The 21,358-nt window shown below is 57.6% G+C and overlaps 2 protein-coding genes across 4 annotated transcripts; both read left to right on the top strand.

Moving 5' to 3' along the window:
• On the top strand, positions 1-3,611 carry VAMP2 (vesicle-associated membrane protein 2 (synaptobrevin 2)). The gene is made up of 5 exons (XM_008581719.1): positions 1-96; positions 240-452; positions 941-1,099; positions 1,196-1,247; positions 1,891-3,611. The coding sequence occupies exons 1-5, from the start codon at positions 1-3 to the stop codon at positions 1,905-1,907; spliced, it is 537 nt and encodes a 178-aa protein (XP_008579941.1). The 3' UTR covers positions 1,908-3,611.
• A 2,010-nt stretch (positions 3,612-5,621) lies between these two features.
• PER1 (period circadian clock 1) lies at positions 5,622-20,804 on the top strand. Of its 3 annotated transcripts, none has more exons than XM_008581700.1 (23): positions 5,622-5,652; positions 11,356-11,769; positions 11,882-11,980; positions 12,075-12,229; positions 12,323-12,444; positions 12,536-12,737; positions 12,891-12,942; positions 13,057-13,199; positions 13,573-13,651; positions 13,728-13,834; positions 14,007-14,160; positions 14,247-14,355; positions 14,443-14,574; positions 14,824-14,929; positions 15,024-15,195; positions 15,287-15,417; positions 15,636-15,815; positions 16,393-16,635; positions 17,481-18,091; positions 18,552-18,738; positions 18,919-19,108; positions 19,425-19,575; positions 19,969-20,804. In XM_008581700.1, the coding sequence occupies exons 2-23, from the start codon at positions 11,495-11,497 to the stop codon at positions 20,236-20,238; spliced, it is 3,870 nt and encodes a 1,289-aa protein (XP_008579922.1). In that variant the 5' UTR covers positions 5,622-5,652; positions 11,356-11,494; the 3' UTR covers positions 20,239-20,804. The 3 variants fall into 3 exon arrangements, with proteins under 3 accessions (XP_008579922.1, XP_008579924.1, XP_008579923.1); XM_008581701.1 differs by lacking the exon at positions 5,622-5,652 and adding an exon at positions 9,393-9,567 and having other exon boundaries at positions 11,330-11,769; XM_008581702.1 differs by lacking the exon at positions 15,636-15,815 and having other exon boundaries at positions 19,969-20,332.
• The last annotated feature ends 554 nt before the right edge of the window (positions 20,805-21,358 follow it).

Below are 21,358 nucleotides of genomic sequence, written 5' to 3'. Positions count from 1 at the left end.
ATGGCCGCAGGGGGAGCGGACCCAGCGTCCGCCTGCCCCGCCCCTGTCGTCGCGGCCGTCAGTCATTTTGGGGCGACCCCGGACCGCGTCTGTGAGGTCGCCCTCATTTGACAGGCGGGGAAACTGAGGCCCGGAGGGGATAGGGGGCCTCGCTCAAGGTCACGCAGCTCTTTGGCGGCTGTGCCGGACAGAGATCGGGTCTCCCATCGGGTGGCCTTCCTCCCGAAAAGGAGGACTAGAGGGACAGCGGATGGACAGGTGGATGGGCGGAGCCCTTGCTGCGGGGCCGCAGGCTCCAGACCCTGGGTCTTAATCCCTCCCTGCTTCTCAGGTCTGCTACCGCTGCCACTGCCCCCACTGCCGTCCCGGCTGGGGATGGTGGCCCCCCTGCACCCCCTCCAAACCTCACCAGTAACAGGAGACTGCAGCAGACCCAAGCCCAGGTGGATGAGGTGAGTGTGGGGGGTGTCAAAGGCAATGGGAAGGACCCTGGGGGTTGGCAAACAAGGGTAGGGGCCCATCTTGGATTGGGGGTGATGACAGTTCACGTCTGTGGGTTTTGGGAGAAAGACATACCATGCCCCAGCCCTGTCTCCCTGCCAGCACGTACTTGGAAGGGCCCTGGGGTGTTAATCTGCCTTGCTAGCCTGGGTGTACCAGTGTGGGCAGGTGTGCTCTGGTGATGGACAGGCTACCTGAGGTTCCATAGACAGAGGGTGTTGCTATGACATCTGAGATTTCTGGCTACCAGCATGCCCCTGATGTGTGCTCCTTGCATGTCCCCAGGTGTGCTAGGCATGTTCTATGTGTGTCCTTGGCATGTTAGCCTGGCAGCATCGGGGTGCATGTTCCGTGTGTGGCACAATGGGCACATATTCGAGGAGTGCGCTCATTGAGGTGGGCCTTGGCACACCCCCTGCCTCGTCGGCCCCTCCCCCAGGTGGTGGACATCATGAGGGTGAACGTGGACAAGGTCCTGGAGCGGGACCAGAAACTATCGGAGCTGGATGACCGCGCGGATGCACTCCAGGCGGGGGCCTCCCAGTTTGAAACAAGTGCAGCCAAGCTCAAGCGCAAATACTGGTGGAAAAACCTCAAGGTAAGGGTAGGGGCAGGCGGGAGAGCAGGCAGGAGGTCTGGTGGGTTAATGGGGGTATGACGGTTTGTCTCACTGACCTTCCCTTGTCACCCCCAGATGATGATCATCTTGGGAGTGATTTGCGCCATCGTCCTTATCATCATCATCGGTGAGTGGGCTGGGTGTGGCCGGGGCCCCTTCTCCGGAGAGCTTTCCCCTGTGAAATTTGGGTTTTGAAGGTTATAAACCTAGATTGTACTCTTCAGCAAAAAACACATACAACTAAACTGCTAATGGCAGTTTGGATTCATCTAGAGCTGAAAACCTTGATGTTGTTTAGCTTGCACTTTGCTTGGTTCTGGGCAATTTCTATTAAGATCTTGAAAAAAAAGAAAGCTGGTAGATCCATTGAGGACCCTTTGGGACTAAGATCCCAGTCTGGGAACCCTGGAATTGGGGAGTGGGAGACAGGAAATTCGCAGGGGCTGGAGACATGACCAGAAAGCATCCCACTGTTTGAGAGCCCGTGGTCTCAGAGGCCCAGAGGATTGGGAGTCTGTGTCCCCAAGGCCCTACTGTGGAGTTGAAGGGACTTCGGAACTCACCTGTCCAGCCCCCTACTTTACAGATGGACAAACTGAGGTTTAGAGAGGGGAGGGGAGGTCAGCCAGTTTGGGAGTGGGGAGGATTGGAACAGGGCCGGGCCTGACATAGTACTTTCTTTCTCTTTCTCTCTCTTTCTCTCTCCCTCTCCCCCCTCCCTCTCGCCCTCCCCTTTCCCTCTTCCTCCTTCTCTTTCCCTCTCTCCACAGTTTACTTCAGCACTTAAATCCCCGAGGAGTCTGCCCTGCCTAGAGAAGGGCCTCTCCCCCACCCCCAGCCGTTCCTCCACCTCTCAGCCATATCTTTCAGCCCCTCCCCCCTGGATCCGTATGTGTGTGTGTGTCCCTGTGTGTGTGCCCCTTTGTAAATAGCCAGCTGTTATTTATACATATATAATATTATATATATTTGGTCTGTTTGTAGTTTTATTACTAGGAGATTTTTCCGGTTGTCCTTAACATCCCTTCCTGAGGTTCCCATCACCTCCTCTCTTTCCCTCCTTCCCTTTCCCTGTCTTCCCAACCAGTCCCAAGTCCCTTCATTTGCATCTGCTATGCAATAGTCCCTCTCCTCTCCTCCTCCTCCTTCCCTTGGATTTAGCCGATCCTCCCTCCCATCCTGGCCTTCCTCTCCCCACCCTCCATAAGCTCCACTCTCCCCTACCCCCACCACCCCAAAAAACGAAAAGCGCCTGTCCAGGCCTCCTTAGGTGCATCTTCTTTGCATCCATTGGGAGTCTCTGAGACTGGCCTCACTTCGTCCTAAGAATCCCAAGGTCTTCTGGGAGCTTCCAGCATGCTAATTAGCATATCATTTGCATATCAGCATCCCTTTTGGTTTCCTTCTTTTTTCCCCATCACTCTTCTCTCAACCTGTGTTTCTTTTTTACTGAGGAGTTAGTTCCCATTGGTCCTTGTATCACACTTTCATTTGCACGACATTACTTGCAGGTGGTGGGGAGACTGGGCTCTTGGGGAATCAGGCTGCTCTGACCCCCAGAATTGCCCCCTCCTAGCCCCTCTAGTCCAGTTTGCCTCCCATGTCTCCATTTTCCAAACCCCTTGTACCTTCCTTTCCCTCCCCTCAGCTGGTGTGTAAGTGTCTTGGAGTTAAGTGTGTTTTGATGGACCAATAATTCTTCCACTCGGGTCTCTCCCCACATTCCCGCTCCCCAGTTTTCATGTGGGGCACTCAACTGACATTTCCATGGGATCTCCCTCCCTCCCATCTGCCTGATCTGCTGCCTCCTCCCACGAGGAGAGTTGGGGGTTGGCCACAATCTGATCTCTTTTGGGAGGGGTGGCTGCCAGTGTGAGGGGGGTCATCACTGCCTTGGGGAGGAGTGGGGCAAAGCAGAGAATCCCCCCAATTCCTGCCTGAAATCTCTGGCCTCACACCCACTAAGGGTTGGACTGAAAACCCTCTTCCCCTATTTGGGGGGTGTTGCCCCCATCACTGCCCAGCTCCTCTGACTGCTCCCCCCTGAATTCAGGGTGGGGGTACTAGTCACTGCCAATGTGTGTGTGGGACTTGCTGGGAGACGGGGGTCCTTGGCCCTCTCCAGGGCTGTTGAGCCCAAAGAGAGAGCTGTCCCCTCATTGGGTGAAGTGATAGAGGAAGGGTCTAATATCTTTTTAAATGGCACAATTTTAAGGGTCTGAGGGTGCAGTCCCTTAACCTGCCACTGGAGGGGGGCCCCTCAAACTCTTTCTTCCCCCCACACTTGAGGTGTTCTGTGTGGAGGGGGAGCAGGGAGATCTAAACTGTGGTGTGAAAGGGTAGGAGAGATGCTGGGGGTGGGGGTGCTGTGTTTTAGACCCCCTATATTATCCCAGTGTCCCCTGCCCCCCTTCTTCCCCCACCCCATGCCCCCGATTCTGTGGCGCATCCAGATTGTGAAAATGTACAATAAATGTGTAATGAGTAACCAGGTGGTGTCTGTTCTAAGATCTTTTCTTAACCAGTGGGAAGGGTATTGGATCTGCAGGTATAATGGGAAGTTGAGAAGATGCATTGGGAAGGGATTGGCTTTGAGGTAGGCCCTTGACCTTGGGCAGTACAAAGTGTGATTCCCAAAGTGGCCACGAGGGGCACCAGGAGTTGGTAATGGAAAGTGTTATCACCGGCCCTTGTGTTTCTAAGCCTGGTGAACCCTGCGTCTTGGATTTCCAGCTTCTGGCCCTCTCCCTTGCCCTGGGCGAGCTCCTGCTGTTGAACTCCTTTCAACTCCTCGATTTAACTCCTCTGTACTCTGCAGTCACTCTGATGGTCTTTCACTTCTAGACCTGAAGTAGATGGCCACTTGTGTGAAGTATACCTTCCCCTTTTTGTCTAGCACAGTGCCAACCTCTGGAAGGAGTTAATAAGTACCTGTTGAAATAATCGGCTCAGGAAGACCCCAGCTGAGTGTGACATGGCGCTGGTTGTAGATGGCCTAGTACCCCTACACTCTGTGTTGTTATGACTTAACGACTGTAGACCCCACACTGAACTCCTCCTTCAGCCTCCATGTCTGTGATGTCGCTGATGTGGCAGCTCAGCATCCCTGTCCCCAGAAGCTTCAACAATGAGTGGAGGGTACTAGGTGAGCTTTGGAGGGCTGGCTTCTCTAGGCTGCAGCACGAAGATCCAGCGGTGTAGGAAACCTAGACAGTGTTACACAAACTGTCGGCTCCTAAGAACTACCAGGGGTGCTTTTAAAAGTAGATTTTCAGGTTGTAACACCAAGGTCAAGGGTTCCGATTCTCACACCGACCAGCCGCCAAAATAACATTAAAAGAATCTCAGGGCGGGCTGGTTAGCTCGGTTAGAGTGCGGTGTTGTAACATCAAGGTCAAGGGTTCAGATCCCCATATTGACCATAACCCAGAAGGAAAAATCGGTTTTCAGGCCTTTTCCCTGGAGATTCTGATCCAGCGGTTCTAAGGGCCCAGGTGAGTCTTACAATTAGGTACACAGTTATTACCATAAGGTCTACCTTTACCGAGGGCTTACTATATGCCAGACAGCGCTCCGGCTTTTGCGCTTTAACTTATGAATCCCTTGCAGGTTTAGGGGTCTCATAGGCCCCAGGACCCGCCTTTATGGTGTCAGGGACCTGGGCTCAAGTTTTAGCCCCATTACTGACTCGCGGGCCGGTTCGGATAGATTAACCTCTCTGGATCTCAGTCTCATTTGTGAGGCGGTGGGTAGTAAGTGAGCCGGCCTCCTCGGAGTTTCTGTGGCCCGGCCCGGCCCACAGAAAACTATCAGCAGTTGGCTGTCATCTTCATCCTCATCATCATAATTCAGCGCTGAGACGTGAAGACCGCTTCCCCCTAATGCTCGCACCTTCCAGCTTCAGGGACCCTCAGCGCCAGGAGCGCTCTTGTCACTCCGGGGTCTCTGCACACGGTGCTCCACCCCCCCGCCACCGCCGCTCCCACCTGCGCCTGCGTGCAGCTCTCGCTCGCTGCGCCTGCGCAGACTCCGCAGGCCCCGGTTACAGTGTCGTCAAGGAAAATCCCCAGATTCTGGGTAAACAAGTTGCCGCGTGAGGCCGCCGGCACGTGTCCCCTACATCTCCGAGACCTCTCAGCCTATGAGAAAGTTGGGAGGGGCATGACTAGCATTTGCGTCACCGATCTAGACAGGTCGGGGCTGTTCTCACAGCCAATAAGAACTTTGGAAGTGTATGAGGGCGAGGCTTCCGGTCAGGCTTCCAATCAACGCGCCGGGACGGCCCCTCCCGCACGTGGACCTGTCGCTGCCCGTTGGCTTACTGACCAATTAGAGGATGACGGAGGCCGGAGGCGCCAATGGAAGCCTTGCGGGGGCCGGGCGGCTGCACGCGGCGCGGGGCATGGGTCGGCGCCCCTAAGCCAATAAGCTTAGGGGGCGTGGCAGCACGGCCAGTGGGCGGGCCTGCAGGGTCCTGCGGAGCGGCTGTGGTCCCAATTGAAGAAATTCGGACTCTGCGTGCGCGCCGAGCGGTGAGTACACGGGGGTGGGAGGAGAGATGAAAGGCGGTTGATGCGAGTTTTTCCGGGGTGCTGTGTCTGGTTAGGAGGAGTGTTGGTGGAGTGGGGTGGGGGGATCATGTGAATGCGTAATCGCTGTGATGGGAGCTCTGATGGTCGGGGACAATAGGGACCGCGAACTCAGCTCTAGAGGGACAGGGGTGGGAGTTACTGACATGAGATCCTTCGTCGCCTTAGGGTGCCTGGATCCCGGACTACCGGGGGGAGGAGTTGGAAGCTCTCAACGACCTGAAGGGGCTGAATCCCCCTGCTTCCAGGGAGGATGGGGGCGGGACCTCTGAGAGTTGGTGGGGGATAGTTAAGTTCAAGACTGCTGCTTGAGTAGACCCCCTTAAGCATTTGAAAGAGGCAAAGGTTCTGAGGCTTGAGGGAGGCCCTGGTAGGCAGGTCGGAGAGTACTAGAGGGTTGGCATGGTGCTTTGAGAAAGGACGGTGTGATGATTGTGTGACCCAGAGCCAGTCGCATCACCCCTCTTGGTGTCTTTCTCATGTGTGAAAGGGAGGGTTTGGGCCTCGGAACCATCCTTGAGGACAGACGTGGGGTAGCAACTGCTGGGTCCTGAAAGGGTGGATAGGGTTGGGGGTTGTGCAGACTGGCTGTGCACACGTTTTCCTGAGCCCCTGGAGGTGGGGAGGCACCAACAGGGTGTTCTGATATCTGTCCGTACAAACAAGTAGATCTATGGAAAAGTGGCCTGGGGTAAGGTGGAAGAGTGAGGAAGTGGGGATCCTAGGAAGTCACTGGGGCTGGTGGCTGCTAGGGTGACCTCAAGGACATCGTGGGAAAACGGACTATGACAATAAGTGTGTGGGGAGTACAATGTCTTGAGATGGGGCCCGAGGGAGAGAAGAGGTTGGAGGGAGTCTATGTTCCAGGCACCAAACTTAGAATCAGGTGGATATTTTAGAGGCCCAGGTTTGCCAGTGCTGAGATGCAGCTTAGAGGTTAGGTAATACCTAGAAGGTTCCTGAAAGGTAAGAAGCCAGAATGACAAGTCTTTAGAAGAGCTCAGATTCGAACCCTGGGCTCCATTTGTTAGGAGCCGGAGAACATGTTATGAGTCAGACAGTTTAGACAAGTTTAGTAACTTCTGAGCTTTACTTGTCCCCCATGGAATGGGGATAGTAATACACATCTCACAGGGTAGTTCTGGGGATTAATTAAGATAATGTATGTAAAATTTAGCACAATGCCTGGGTCCATGTTTTTTTACAAAGTGTAGCTTTAAAAAATGGCTGTGGGGCGACAAAACAACAATGACAGGGTGAGAGATTTATGCGAATGCTGTGGCTGGTAACCTCACATTCTTAAGTTTTTCTGCTAGTTTTGACGACTCCCCATTTCCCTCTTCCTGGTTCTTCTCGTCTTCAGGCACTAGCTCAAATTCCCTCATTCTTTCCTTCTATTCCTCTCCTAGGATCCAGTCCCCAGATTGGGCCACTTGCTCTGTCCCAGTTTGATTTCCTCATCCTAGATCCATTCTCCTCCTTGCCCCTCCTCCCTGTCTCTCTGCTGCCATAGTAACAAGAGAGTCAGGCTCGGAAGGGGGCCTCTGGGAGAGAGCAAAGGTGCGTGTTCCCTCGCAGAACCTGTGACTTCAACTTCCCCGCCCCGGCTCTTTGGTACTGGGCCAGCAGATGTGTACAGTTTGGGAGAGGGAGAAGGCCAGTGCCAGAAGCTGTAGGAACAAGCCCACGGGCGGGCAGATGCCAGTCCTGAAAAGAGAGCTAGGCGGGGGAGGGGGACCCCTTCCTCCTAATCCTCTCTCCAGGAATCACTGGCTTTGGGACAAGACGGCTGTCGTTGGGTTAGGGTAGGCGCTCAGGCTGGGTGCATGTCCTAGGCCACCAGCCAAGAGAACACGATGTTCCCGAGCGTGGCCGCCGCCCTCTCGGGCTGGCCGCCTCCCAAACCTCTGCCTCCTCCAGCCTCTGCAGCCTCCCTGCCCCACATTCCCCGGCTGCCTTGCCCCGCCTCCTTCTTCCGCTTTGACGTCACCGCTGTCTCCCGCCCCCTCTCCTCCTTTGACGGCAGCAGAGCCTGGTTACTGTGGGGACAGGAAGGCAGGACAGCCAGGGCCTTGGGAGCAGGTGGGGGCTGCTGGAGCGCTGGACCCTTTTGACTGGCAAAAGACAGATATGGAGGTGGAGGTGGAAGAGCTAGAACTGCCTGGGTTAAGGGAGATGACACTTGAATCCCTGAGAAGAGCTGGGAGGGAGCCGTTTCCAGAGAAGAGATGTCTGAAAATGAGACAAGGAGCACAGAGCCACAGTAGATGAGTTACGGGGACGGGGGGAATCATTTTCAAGGAGAGGAGACTGAGAATCTAGGTTCCTGAATCCTTTGTTTTCTGTGTTTTCCTGCTTCGGGTTTTCTGGGTTATTTTTTTAACACCCCTGTGTCCCCAGCTTTTCCACAGAACCCTCCCTGCCCCTCCACCCCCTACCCTGGGGAACATCATTCTTAAGGAAAGTTTAGGCCACGTGACAGTGAGGGGAGGGCACCCACAGCTGATTATGACAGCAACTGTTTGGGGGCCTATTCTCTTGCTACCCACGTTTCCAGGAAGCCCTGAGAAGAATTACTCATTACAGTTTTGGATGGAAGAGTCTGTGTAACTGCAGCTCTCCTGGATCCAGACTGGCACTTTATTTCCCCAAATCAAGCCCCTGTTCTCTTTCTATAACACTGTTCTGCTTTTACTCTTTTTAAAAAAATTATAATTTCTAGCTCTTTCTAGACTGCTGAGGCTCCTTTCCCACCTCCCTACCTATCCTTGTTTAAAACAAAATCATCATGTTTATTGGTCACCTATCATGTGTCAGGTCCTGTCCTGGGCACTGGGGAGTACAGTGAATGAGACAGGGGTGAGGTCCTTACTCTGGGCCCCTTGATCTTGGCTTTCTCTTTTCCAAGCAGTGGGGATATGAAGCCATTGCCATCCCACCTTTCTGTCAAGAGCTCCAGTTGGCCTCTTTTCTCCACTGCCCCCTTCTTCCTTCTGTAGCCCTGGCTTCCTGGCCCCCACTTTGGGGCAGCCCTCATTGTGGGTGCTTGCATCCTCTGGATAGAAGCAGCACTAGTCACGACTTAGGCTGCTGGAGACCTTTTCTCTGATTGGCCATAGAAGCACCTGCCATTGTTTCCGTTCACAGCCTCTATTGGTTCTGGCGGCCCCTTCCATTGTCTGCATCCTCCCTGCACCCACTCTTCCCCCAATCACACGTGGACCCTCAACTGCCCTCTTCCCAGGATTTGAAGTGTCAGAGGAAGGGGTTGGGTAAAAGGTCTTCATTATGTATGATGACAAGGCTGGGGAGGGGAACCTAGGAAAGGCCAAGCCAGGTTTCTGTCTCCCCCTCCTCTCAGGGACCAGCCATCTCACCCAGATTGGTCCACCTCGCAGTGTCTGCATTCCTTTTCCTCACCTCTTGAAAGGCCAAGGTGTTCTGTTCTCTAAGGTTGGTCAGTTCAGGAAGTAGACATCTCTTGAGCACCTACGATGGCTAGGCATTTTCTCTGAAGACACCTCCGCCCGCCTCCTTTTATTATTTACTGTGCAAGGCGTCCTGCGCTTATTGGCTGGGCGGTGTCTGGGGCCTTTCAGCCCAGCGCCAGCACCCAGGTCCACGTGCGCCCGTGTGTGTGACACAGCCCTGACCTCAGTAAGGGCCCAGTAGCCAATCAGGCACCGGGAAGAGATCCCCAGCCAATCGGGGGAGGAGCCTGCGACTCCGCAGGCAGGAGGCCAATGAGGGGGCAGTGCCTGACATTATGCAACCCGCCTCCCCACCCTGCGGAGCTTCCAGTCGGCTGCGGGTTGGAACGGCGGTGGGCAGGCGGCCGGAGGGCGTTCGCGCGGCCAGGTAGGCATCCCCGCGGCCACCCTGGGGCCAGACTCCGTCCCCGAACCGGACCGCCGCCACTTCCAACCTGATGGGTCATTTTCGGCCCAGGCGCTCAGACTGCACACCAATAATCCCCCTTCCTTGTCGCTGTCCAGCCCTTACCTGCCCTGTGGGACCTAGGTGCTCCTCGCAACCATGCACCTGGTGTCCGCACTCCTGACCCACTCAGCTTACCTCCAGCTTTGTTCCCCGGTCCCAGCCATCTCGGCTCCACAACCGACCCTCAGCTGGCATGCTCCTTGTCTTCATTCTCGTAACTCGGGGGTCCCCGGGTTTGCCCCGGCACCAGGACCCCTTCAGGCTTTCGGCGCTCCCTGCCTTTTCTCCAATCCCTGGCCCCTCGCCGGCTGTGATGTCAGCCGGCTTGGGGCTGGAACATCCCGTTCCCGGCCCTAGTTCTTGCTGTTGGCCACAGCCTTCTCTTTTCTCGTGGCGCACAGAAAATGCTCGGGGGTGGGGGTGTGGTTGGACGGGGAGCAGGAGAACAACTATCTGCCGGTTGTTGTGCGTCCTCTGTCCATTGCTTCGATGGGAGGGGGTAGCTAGGAAAGGAGACTGGGGACAGAGGACTCCCGGGTCTTTGACGATGGCAGGTGCCAATTTCGGTCCTGGTGGTCGGGTGGCACAGCAGGGGCCAGAGAAGGAAAGGCCGTGTTGTGTTGACCAGAATGATCGGAATCCAGGCGAGAGCCAGGCTGGGGGGCTTTCGCACGGAGGGTGGTGGCGGTTGTATTTCGTCCTGGAAAGGCCAGGACCAGTCCCTGGGACTCCAGTAGGTCGTCTCTCTTCTTGTGGCACCGGGACGTCCGGGGACTGGGTATATGTTAGGGGTGGGCGACACCCGGCCGCGCCCAGCAATGTGGGAGTGGGTCGTTCCCCAGCTTCCGCCGGGAAATGGGGTGGTGGTCGGGTGGCACAGCAGGGGCCAGAGAAGGAAAGGCCGTGTTGTGTTGACCAGAATGATCGGAATCCAGGCGAGAGCCAGGCTGGGGGGCTTTCGCACGGAGGGTGGTGGCGGTTGTATTTCGTCCTGGAAAGGCCAGGACCAGTCCCTGGGACTCCAGTAGGTCGTCTCTCTTCTTGTGGCACCGGGACGTCCGGGGACTGGGTATATGTTAGGGGTGGGCGACACCCGGCCGCGCCCAGCAATGTGGGAGTGGGTCGTTCCCCAGCTTCCGCCGGGAAATGGGGGGGGGGTCGCCCCTCCCGCCCTCCTGTGGTCCCTCCAGCAACCGCTGAGCTCAGCGGCTGACGTCGGTTTCCCTGGCGACCGCGGCGGTGGTGGAAGCGCGTGGTAGGGCCGCCCAAGTCTGCGCGCATGCGCAGCGGGGGTGGCACCGCCTCCGGATAAAATTAGTCTGGAGGCCTAAATATAGGAGGCGATCAGCTCACCCCTTGCTCCGAGGCCTTGTAGTCCCAGGCGGAGTGGGGACCGGATGGGAACCTGGGGGTGAGAAGTGTCCCGTTTTTGGCCCACAGCTGTAGTTCTAGTCGATTGTTCAGGCTCTACTTACTCAGGCCACGCTGGCAGGGCATGTGCGGGAACGCCCAAGAGAGCCCCCTTCCCACTTGAGGTCCCCTATGGGGACAGGAAGCAGAACTCACCTGGGCGCCCTATTGGAAGCCCCAAGCCTGGGTGCCAGAAGCCTGGGGGCGGGCAGGGGAAGGTCTCAGTGAAGCCAGCAGACGCTGTGGGGTTAACATCCCCTCTTTCTCCAAGCACTCCTTCCTGTTCTTCCTCTCCAGGTGCTGGCTGTGATCGAACTTCTCAACCCTCAGAGACTTAGATCTCCCCCCTCCCTCCTTCAGCAAGGCCTCCAGGCCCCCTCGAGCATCCGTGGTGGCCTCTCCATCTTCCCTATTCTGTCCTCCCCATGGCCCGGACATGAGCTGCCCCCTAGAAGAGGCTGATGGGGGAGGGGACCCCACGCCCGGGGAATCCTTTTGTCCTGGAGGGGTTCCATCCCTTGGGCCCCCGCAGCACCGGCCTTGCCCAGGTCCCAGCCTGGCTGATGACACCGATGCCAACAGCAATGGCTCAAGTGGCAATGAGTCCAACGGGCCTGAGTCCAGGGGCGCATCTCAGCGGAGCTCACACAGCTCCTCCTCCGGCAACGGCAAGGACTCGGCCCTGCTGGAGACCACGGAGAGCAGCAAGAGGTGTGTATGGATGTGTGCTGCAGGGTCTGGGAGTGGTCTTGTGAGCAGACTGGGCTAGGTGACAAGCCCCATGCCACCCACCCTTCATTTGGGGCCTGTTGCTCTCCTCTAGCACGAACTCTCAGAGCCCATCCCCACCCAGCAGTTCCATTGCCTACAGCCTCCTGAGTGCCAGCTCAGAGCAGGACAACCCATCCACCAGTGGCTGCAGGTATGTGGGGTGAGGGCTAGGGGAGAGCTGCGGGGCCCTGGGCCACACTTTGGAGCTAATGTCTTTATCATCTCTGTCCACATGGGCCCTGCAGCAGTGAACAGTCAGCCCGGGCAAGGACCCAGAAGGAACTCATGACAGCACTTCGGGAACTCAAGCTTCGACTGCCACCAGAGCGCAGGGGCAAGGGCCGCTCTGGGACCCTGGCCACACTACAGTATGCACTGGCCTGTGTCAAGCAGGTGCAGGGTGAGCGGTGCTTCTTGGGAGGGAATGGTCAGGGCCTGGGCTACTGTGGTGGGGCAGTCTCCTTACCAAAGGCCCACTGCCCTCCCCCTGCAGCCAACCAGGAATACTACCAGCAGTGGAGCCTGGAGGAGGGTGAGCCTTGTGCCATGGACATGTCCACCTACACCCTGGAGGAGCTGGAGCACATCACATCTGAGTACACACTTCGCAACCAGGTCAGCCAGAGTCTGCCCTCTCCAGCCTGTCACACACCCATCCTCACCCCCACTCCTCCTGAATCTGCTCTTGCTGTCACTCTCCCACCAGGATACCTTCTCGGTGGCTGTCTCCTTCCTGACAGGACGAATTATCTACATTTCGGAGCAGGCAGGTATCCTGCTGCGGTGCAAGCGGGATGTGTTCCGGGGTGCCCGCTTCTCAGAGCTCCTGGCTCCCCAGGATGTCGGTGTCTTCTATGGTTCCACTGTTCCATCTCGCCTGCCCACCTGGGGTACTGGGGTCTCAGCAGGTGAGATGCCCAAGTGCTTGCGGGGAGGGATGAGCAGTCCCAGGAAGTTCCTGCCATGAGGGGCCAGGGGACCCAAGTTCTCCCTTGCTGGGCTCTTCTCAGCCCAGGGATGGGGCAGTGGGCTGTGCTCACTGTCCTCCTGGTCTGTCCCAGATTCAGGCCTCAAGGACTTTACCCAGGAGAAGTCTGTCTTCTGCCGTATCAGGTAGGTTCAGGGAGTGGGAGCAGGCTTCTCTCTCTTTCTACTTCTTTCCCGATTTCTTTGCTGGATGGGTGGCTCTCCAGTGAAAGTCCCTAATGTTCCTTTCTCCCTTGCTAGAGGAGGTCCTGACCGGGATCCAGGGCCTCGGTACCAGCCATTCCGCCTAACTCCATATGTGACCAAGATCCGGGTCTCAGATGGGGCCCCTGCACAGCCATGCTGTCTGCTCATTGCAGAGCGCATCCACTCGGGTTACGAAGGTGGGCAGGCCAGAGGCTTGGCCTGGTGGGGCGTGAGAGGGAGGACATTTCCTCTAGGCTGGGGGTGAGGCACAGGACATGAATCTGGAACAGGAGAAAGTATTATAAGGATGAAGGTTTAAGCCCTCTGTAGAGGTAGAGTTGGATAAGAGCCCTGAGCTAGGTAGGGGAGGGCAAAGAAGAATGTCTTGATTGTTTTCAATTTTATTCCTGGTGCGAGGACAGGAATGGCCCAGACCATTTTTGTAGGCCATAGGGCCCAAGGCAGAGCTGTGGCAGGATTGCCAGCCAGCCTGGGCCTCAGGCAGAGTGGAGGGTTGAGGAGCTGGACCACGCTGGATGAAACCCAGTGGTCATGCTTTCTGTGCCACAGCTCCCCGGATCCCCCCAGACAAGAGGATCTTCACCACGCGGCATACACCCAGCTGTCTCTTCCAGGATGTGGACGAAAGGTGAGCTCAGGACCTGGAGGAAAGGTGGGTATCCAGGGCTAAGGCCAGGCCACTCTGATGCCTCTTCCCATTTCAGGGCCGCCCCATTGCTGGGCTACCTGCCCCAGGACCTCCTGGGGGCCCCAGTGCTCCTCTTCCTGCATCCTGAGGACCGACCCCTCATGCTGGCCATCCACAAGAAGAGTGAGTTCCTCTTCTCCTGCTCTCTCTTCCTGGCTGTCTCCAGGGCTTCTTAATAGTTGCCCTTGTGGTTGTGTCTCTTAGTGCCTTGGTCTCCTGGATCTGCAGTGGGGTGGCCCTCCACCTTACTCAGCTCTCCTTCCCACTGACCCCCCTCATTTCCCACTTCCATCAGTCCTGCAGCTGGCAGGCCAGCCCTTTGACCACTCCCCTATCCGCTTCTGTGCCCGTAATGGGGAATATGTCACCATGGACACCAGCTGGGCTGGCTTCGTGCATCCCTGGAGCCGCAAGGTGGCCTTCGTGTTGGGCCGCCATAAAGTACGCACGTAAGTGGGCCATGCCTCCAAGGTGGCACTGGGGATGGGGCAGTGCAGAAGGGAGCAGGACTGACTCACCCTTCCCCACTCTGCAGGGCACCCCTGAATGAGGATGTGTTCACTCCCCCGGCCCCTAACCCAGCTCTGTCCCTGGATCCTGATATCCAGGAGCTATCAGAGCAGATCCATCGGCTGCTGTTGCAGGTGAGTCGCAGGTAGGGTGCTTGGGAGGGGAAGAACCGGGTGGGAAGGAGGCTACAGACATCTAACTTGTTCCTCTCCCTACCTTAGCCTGTGCACAGCCCCAGCCCCACGGGGCTCTGTGGAGTCGGTCCTGTGATGTCCCCAGGTCCCCTCCACAGCCCTGGCTCCTCCAGTGATAGCAACGGGGGTGATGCGGAGGGGCCTGGGCCTCCTGCTCCAGTGAGTGACCTTCTCCAACCTCACCCCTCTAGCCACCCATTCCCCTATATTTCTGGAATGAGCACTGCCACTCCCTGAGCCTTGCCCCGTCTCTGCCTTTCCATCTCCTCCCTGCCTCCTTTTCTTTCTTGTCCTCCCATCGAGGCCTCCATGACTCTCTCCTGAGACCTTCTGGATTTATTGTGCCCTTTGTCCCTGATGCCGGCCAAGCCTCCCCAGTACTGCCCACTGCTCTGCTGTGTCCCACAGGTAACTTTCCAGCAGATCTGTAAGGATGTGCATCTGGTGAAACACCAGGGGCAGCAGCTTTTTATTGAGTCCCGGGCCAGGCCCCCACCCCAGCCCTGCCTCCCTGGTGAGTTGATGAGGATGGGGTGTGGGTGAGGAGTGAAGCCTGGGGATCCTCTGGCCTTCACCCCAACCCATTTACCTTCCTCTCCTTGCCCCAGCTACAGGCATGTTCAAGGCCAAGGCCCTTCTCTGCCAGTCCCCAGATCCAGAGCTGGATGTGGCCCCTGCTCCAGTTCAGGTCCCACTAGCCTTGGCCCCTGAGGAGGTGGAGCAGAAAGAAGCCTCTGGCTGCTCCTACCAGCAGATCAACTGCCTGGACAGCATCCTCAGGTAAGGCCTGCCCGCCCCCTTCTCCCCCTGGGCCCTGCCCCTGCTCCACCCCAGGTCCTGCCCTTATGCTTTCTGCCACGTCCATCACCAGGTACCTGGAGAGCTGCAACATCCCTAGCACGACCAAGCGTAAATGTGCCTCCTCCTCTTCCTACACTGCCTCCTCAGCCTCTGACGACGACAAGCAGCGGATAGGTTCAGCCCCTGTGGGGGCCAAGAAAGGTAAAGACCAAGTACATGGCCTGCTCCCACTGCCCCGTCCTGTTTCGGTGGCCCTGTGTTGCTACACTGTTGCCTTTGGGGCCCCCTTGCTCTGCCCTGCCCTCCTCCCCAGCCTCCTGACCTCCAGACTCCACCCATCGATCCTGTCCCTTCCTCCCTGGGATCCCCTCTCCCAACCTCCTGGTGGGGGTGGTTACCAGCACTGTCTCTCTGCACAGATCCGTCGTCGGCAGTGCTGTCTGGGGAGGGGGCCACTCCACAGAAGGAGCCGGTGGTGGGGGGCGCCCTGAGCCCGCTCACCCTGGCCAATAAGGCGGAGAGCGTGGTGTCCGTCACCAGTCAGTGTAGCTTCAGCTCCACCATCGTCCATGTGGGAGACAAGAAGCCCCCGGAGTCGGGTATGGGCGTGGAGTGAGGGGGGCAGTGCCCGGGGCTCCACTTGGTCCCCCAGCCAGAGCTCCCTCCTGTCTGCTGTTCCCCTCCCCCTCTGTCCCCTAGAGCTTGGGGCTCCCACTTCTCGCTCTCCACGCCTGCCAGCCTTGGTTGCTTTGCCCTCCCCGACTCTGCTTCCTGTCGTCTTCCTGTCAGTTGAAACACCGAGTCCTGGGGGGTGGGGAAAGCTGACCCCAGAGGGTCTGAAGGCGAGGAATGTTGAGTTGATGACCCTGGAGAGTCTTTGGGTATTGACGTTGAAAATACATGAGAGAAGGGCATAGGGATGGGGTTTCCTGACAGGGTAGTGGCCACTGGAGGGGACTGAGCGTCCTTTCTCCTCCTGGGACTTTGCATGGAGAGGAGGCACAGGGCCAGCCCTTGGCAGGGAGGTGGCCCAGAGATGCATGTGGTGCCCAGGTTTGGTGGTGGGGCAGAGGCCAGGGGTTGGCTAGGCTGTTGGATAGGGAGGGTGTGGTGTGGTGTGGAGGCATTGAGCCCTGAGGCAATTCTTATGTCTTTTCCCCATCTCTCCCTCCTCAGACATCATCATGATGGAGGACCTGCCTGGCCCAGCCCCAGGCCCAGCCCCCAGCCCAGCCCCCAGTCCCACAGTAGCCCCTGACCCAGCCCCAGACGTCTACCGCCCAGTGGGCCTGACCAAGGCCGTGCTGTCCCTGCACACACAGAAGGAAGAGCAAGCCTTCCTCAGTCGCTTCCGGGACCTTGGCAGGCTGCGTGGGCTCGACGGCTCTTCTACAGCCCTCTCGGCCCCTGGCGAGCGAGGTAGCCACCCGGGGCCTCCCTGAGCCTGCCTTCTGCCCAGTCTAGGACCAAATTCTTGTGGGGTGGGTCTTGAGGGAGATGTTCCTGCTCCAGGGACCCAGGCTGGTGCTGCTTCCACCACCAGGGCCCTGTCTAGGGATAAGCCCCTCGCTAGCTTCTCCACACTAGGCCGGGGTACCAGGCTGCAGCCAGAGGAGAGCAGTCTGGGGGGCTGGCACTGAGAGAGGCAGGTGGAGGTGCTTTGCTCCAGGTAAGCTGCTTCAGGCCTAGCCTGGGGGCAGGGGCAGGATGTGTGTCCACTTAGGATTCAGTTGTCACTGACCAAGAAGTCTGCATAGACTCTGGGCCAATCTGGGTGGGGCTGGGGCTTCAAGGGAGATGGAAGGCAGCTTCTCCAGGTGCCTGGGGGAGGTCCCCTGTAGGTGAACGCAGCTTTCCATCATGAGCTAGGCAGAGCGTGGCCTCAACTGGCAGAAGGAGCACTCAGGCTAGCAGTGCTTGCAGGATTTTGGCTGATGGACCAGAGCCACCTGCCCATTCATCCAGGACCCACCCTGCCTCCTCCCATCTGCCACCATGTCTATCTTCTGCACACCCACAGCTTGACCCCTCATGTAACCTTTCCTTTTCTTGGCTTCTTTCTCAATAAATCCCCCTGTCCTTGCCTCCTGTGATTCTTCCCTGAAAGTTCCCCCACCTCATGAGTCCCTTCCGTTCTGTGCGGGCTGAAAAGCTCTCTCTAGTTTTTTTGCCTATCCTCTTCCTGGACAGAGTGTCTGGGCAGTGGGGGTGAAGGGCACTAACCCCCAAGATGAGGCCCTCACTAACCCTAGTCTCTCCCACAGGCTGCCACCATGGCCCCGCACCCCCTGGTCGCCGACATCACTGCCGATCCAAAGCCAAGCGCTCACGCCACCACCAGACCCCCCAGGCCGAAGCCCCCTGCTATGTCTCCCACCCCTCACCTGTGCCACCATCTGCCCCCTGGCCCCCCTCATCAGCCACTACCCCCTTCCCAGCGGTGGTCCAGCCCTACCCCCTCCCCATGTTCTCCCAAAGAGGAGGCCTCCAGCCTCTTCCCCCTGCCCCCACTTCTGTGTCCCCTGCTGCTTTTCCTGCCCCCCTGGTGGCCCCAATGGTGGCATTGGTGCTCCCTAACTATCTGTTCCCTACCCCAGCTGGCTATCCCTATGGGGTACCCCAGACGCCTGCTGAGGGGCCTCCCACCCCTGCCTCCCATTCTCCTTCTCCGTCCTTGCCCCCACTGCCTCCCACACCCCCCCGCCGCCCGGACTCTCCACTCTTCAACTCAAGATGCAGCTCCCCGCTCCAGCTAAATCTGCTGCAGCTTGAGGAGCTCCCCCGTGCTGAGGGGGGTGCTGTTGCAGGGGGCCCTGGGAACAGTGCTGGGCCCCTGCCTCCCAGTGAGGAGGCCACTGAGCCAGAGGCCAGACTGGTGAGCACTGATGCCCTGTGTCCTTTTACCAGCCCCACCCAGCCCTCAGCCCTGCTCCTCTCTGGCTTTGTGCTGCCTCCTGCCCTCTGCTGGGCTGGCCTCTCAGTCTCCAGGAGTGGTGTCATGGGGTGGGAGACCCAGCTGAATTTCTGAATGAGGCAGAAATTGGCTGCCTCCTCTGTGAAGGGACAGTCCTGTCTGTCTGGCAGGTGGTGAGGACATGCCAATAACTTGTGAGAGTGCATCTGCCACTTGGAAAGTGTCCAGCATCACGTCCCTACTCTTCGCCAGCTCTCTCAGCCTGGCCCCACTGTCATGGAGTAGGGAGCAGAGACTGCTTGGGTTGGGTGTGCCTCCTCTACCCCCACCACCCAACCAAACAGTGGAAGCCACTGAAGGGAGGCCTGGGTGCTGATCTCTTCATCCTACCCTGTTCCCCCTCCTGGTCCCCCTTCTCCAGGTGGAGGCAACTGAGTCCTCCAATCAGGACGCACTTTCCGGCTCCAGTGACCTGCTTGAGCTGCTGCTGCAGGAGGACTCCCGCTCCGGCACAGGCTCTGCCGCCTCAGGCTCCTTGGGCTCCGGCTTGGGCTCTGGGTCTGGTTCCGGCTCCCATGAGGGGGGCAGCACCTCAGCCAGTATCACTCGTGAGTGCCCACCTTCCAACACCTCCCAGGGTTGTTGGGAGGCTGGGCCCCATCTTGGCTGAGCTTCCTAAAGCCAATGGGATGAACATAGGGCCTTTGAGGGAGGCCTTGTGAGGCCCCAGGGTGGGAGGCCCTGTGGCCTAACTCCATCGGCCTGCTCCCCCAACCCCTCCTTCACAGGCAGCAGTCAGAGCAGCCGCACAAGCAAGTACTTTGGCAGCATCGACTCTTCAGAAGCTGAGGCTGGGGCTGCTCAGGCCAGGGCTGAGCCCGGGGACCAAGTCATTAAGTACGTGCTCCAGGATCCCATCTGGCTGCTGATGGCCAACGCTGACCAGCGTGTCATGATGACCTACCAGGTGCCCTCTAGGTGAGGAGTTTCAGAGGTAGGACGGAGTCTGGCCCACCCTCACTCCCCTGCTGACTTGGGGTTTTCTTTTCTGGGGCTGGCTGTGCTCTGGAGGTCCCCACCCTAACCGTTGCTCCTTGGAAACCATCTCATTAGTTTCTCCCAGGCTGAGCGCAGGTTTCCTGGTCTCCGAAGACATGAGCTCCCAGAGCCCTGGTTCAAGGGAGGACATGAAACAGTGGGTGGGGAGTTGTGGTAGAGGAAGAATGCCAACCTCATGGGGCCTGGCCCTGGTCCTGGATCCCAGCCTCTGCCTTCTGAACTCCTTCCTCGGTAGGGACATGGCCTCTGTGCTGAAGCAGGACCGGGAGCGACTCCGGGTCATGCAGAAGCAGCAGCCTCGGTTCTCTGAGGACCAGCGGCGGGAACTGGGTGCTGTGCACTCCTGGGTCCGGAAGGGCCAGCTGCCTCAGGCCCTTGATGTGATGGTAAGATGCGAAGTCTGGGACAGGAGAAGGAAGAATTGAACTCAGGTTCAGGGGATGGAGGCTAAGGGCTGACCTCAGTGTCCTTGGATCAGTAGTTCTGAAGGATGCTAATTTCACAAAGTTTGCTGTTGGATTATGTAGTATTAAACCAGATGAGTTTTTGCAGAGCTTTTCTTTTCCCATACTATGCTAATGTACATTGTGACTGCCACATAGTGGGGTCTCGGCAGATGGGACAAAGCATTTTCCACCCATGTTGGACCCCAGTTGCATCTGTGTGGACATGTTTCTTGGGAGTATGTTTTGGGAAGCACAGTTGGGCTGGGTTTGGAAGCTGGGCTGATATTAGTGGTGAGGACCCTGCCTGACTCATACCCCCTTTCTTCCTCCAAGGCCTGTGTGGACTGCGGTAGCAGCGCCCAAGACCCTGGCCACCACGATGACACGCTCTTCTCAGAGCTGGATGGACTGGGGCTGGAGCCAATGGAGGAGGGTGGAGGCGAGGGTGGTGGCGGTTGTGGCGAGGGTGAGGGCATCGAGGAGGCCAGGGCCCAAGCTGGGGCCACCGTCTCAAGCTCTCAGGACTTAGCTATGGAGGAGGAAGAACAAGGTGGGAGCTCAACCAGTTCAGATTTACCGGCTGCAGAAAATGGCACCAGCTAGACTCCATTTGGGGGCCACCTCTGGGAGTCAATGAGAGGCTTCCTTCTCTTATGGCCCAATTCCAGAACTCGGATGTGGCTGGACCAAACAATAGGAAACTGCCCCAGCTTCTCCCACTGTAGGGGGCTGGACCCCTGTCACCAGCCCAGGATCCAGGGGCTGCCTCTGGCCTCTGAGAGAACGGAGGGTAGAACTCCTCAGCCCAGCCCAGAGGAGTGTCATCTCCCAGCCCTGGACAAGGTTGCTGACAAGCTGCTGAAGTGGTCTCTCCAAATCCCAGCTGAGCCTGAGTCCCAGTCCCCAAGGGGTTGGGGCTGCACTTATTTATTGGGAGAAATAGCTGTCTCTCCCACCTCCTCCCCAGATGGGAGGAGGAGTGCCTGAGGCCCAAGCAGGACCCAGGGGTTCAAACCCCCAGCTGCTGCAGGGTGGAGGAGGTTGGTGGACCATGGAGTCCCTGGTGCTGCCCCTCAGGTGGGACCCAGGCGTTCTCAGCTGTACCCTCTACCAATGGCATTTGTGTTTTTGATATTGTGTCTGTTGTTACTTTTTTTAATACAAAAAGAAAAAAAATGTTCCAGGACTTTGTGGAATGAAGTTTGGGGCTCGGGTGAGGGGAGCTTCTTGAGGGGAGGTGTGGCCCTGCTTCCAGGAAGGTCGTAGTGAGGGGGGCAATTCTATCACTGACAAACCCCATTCCTCTCCTCCCCACATCCTTTCCAGCTGAAGGGCCTTGGTGAGCTCGTTAAACCTACACTTAACTCAAACTCTGCTCTCACGCTAGCTATTGTTACATCAGCTGGGTTTGTCCTGGGAAGGAGAGATGAGAGGCAACTTATGGCTAAGGGCTTGGACAAGCTCCAATCATGAGTCACTGGTGGCCCACTTAACCCTGTGGTGCCCTGAAGCAAGTGAGAGTGTTTAGCTTCTTGTTTAGCTTTCTTGGTCACCATATAGGAGAGGGCCCTTCAGCAGGTCAATGTAGACAGCTAAGGGACATGGAGTCATGCACCCATTCGTGGTGGAGTTGGCCCTCAAAGGTATGGGAGAACGGAGGGGCAGAAGGTTAACACTCCGCCTGAGAACTTGGAAGGGGAGGGGCAGCCTGGAAAGGAATCAA

This window comes from Galeopterus variegatus, unplaced genomic scaffold, assembly GCF_000696425.1.
Source record: "Galeopterus variegatus unplaced genomic scaffold, G_variegatus-3.0.2 Scaffold2442, whole genome shotgun sequence".
Taxonomy (NCBI): Eukaryota; Metazoa; Chordata; class Mammalia; order Dermoptera; family Cynocephalidae; genus Galeopterus; species Galeopterus variegatus.
The sequence above is the reverse complement of the archived record's forward strand: the minus strand, read 5'-3'. Positions and strand labels throughout refer to the sequence as shown.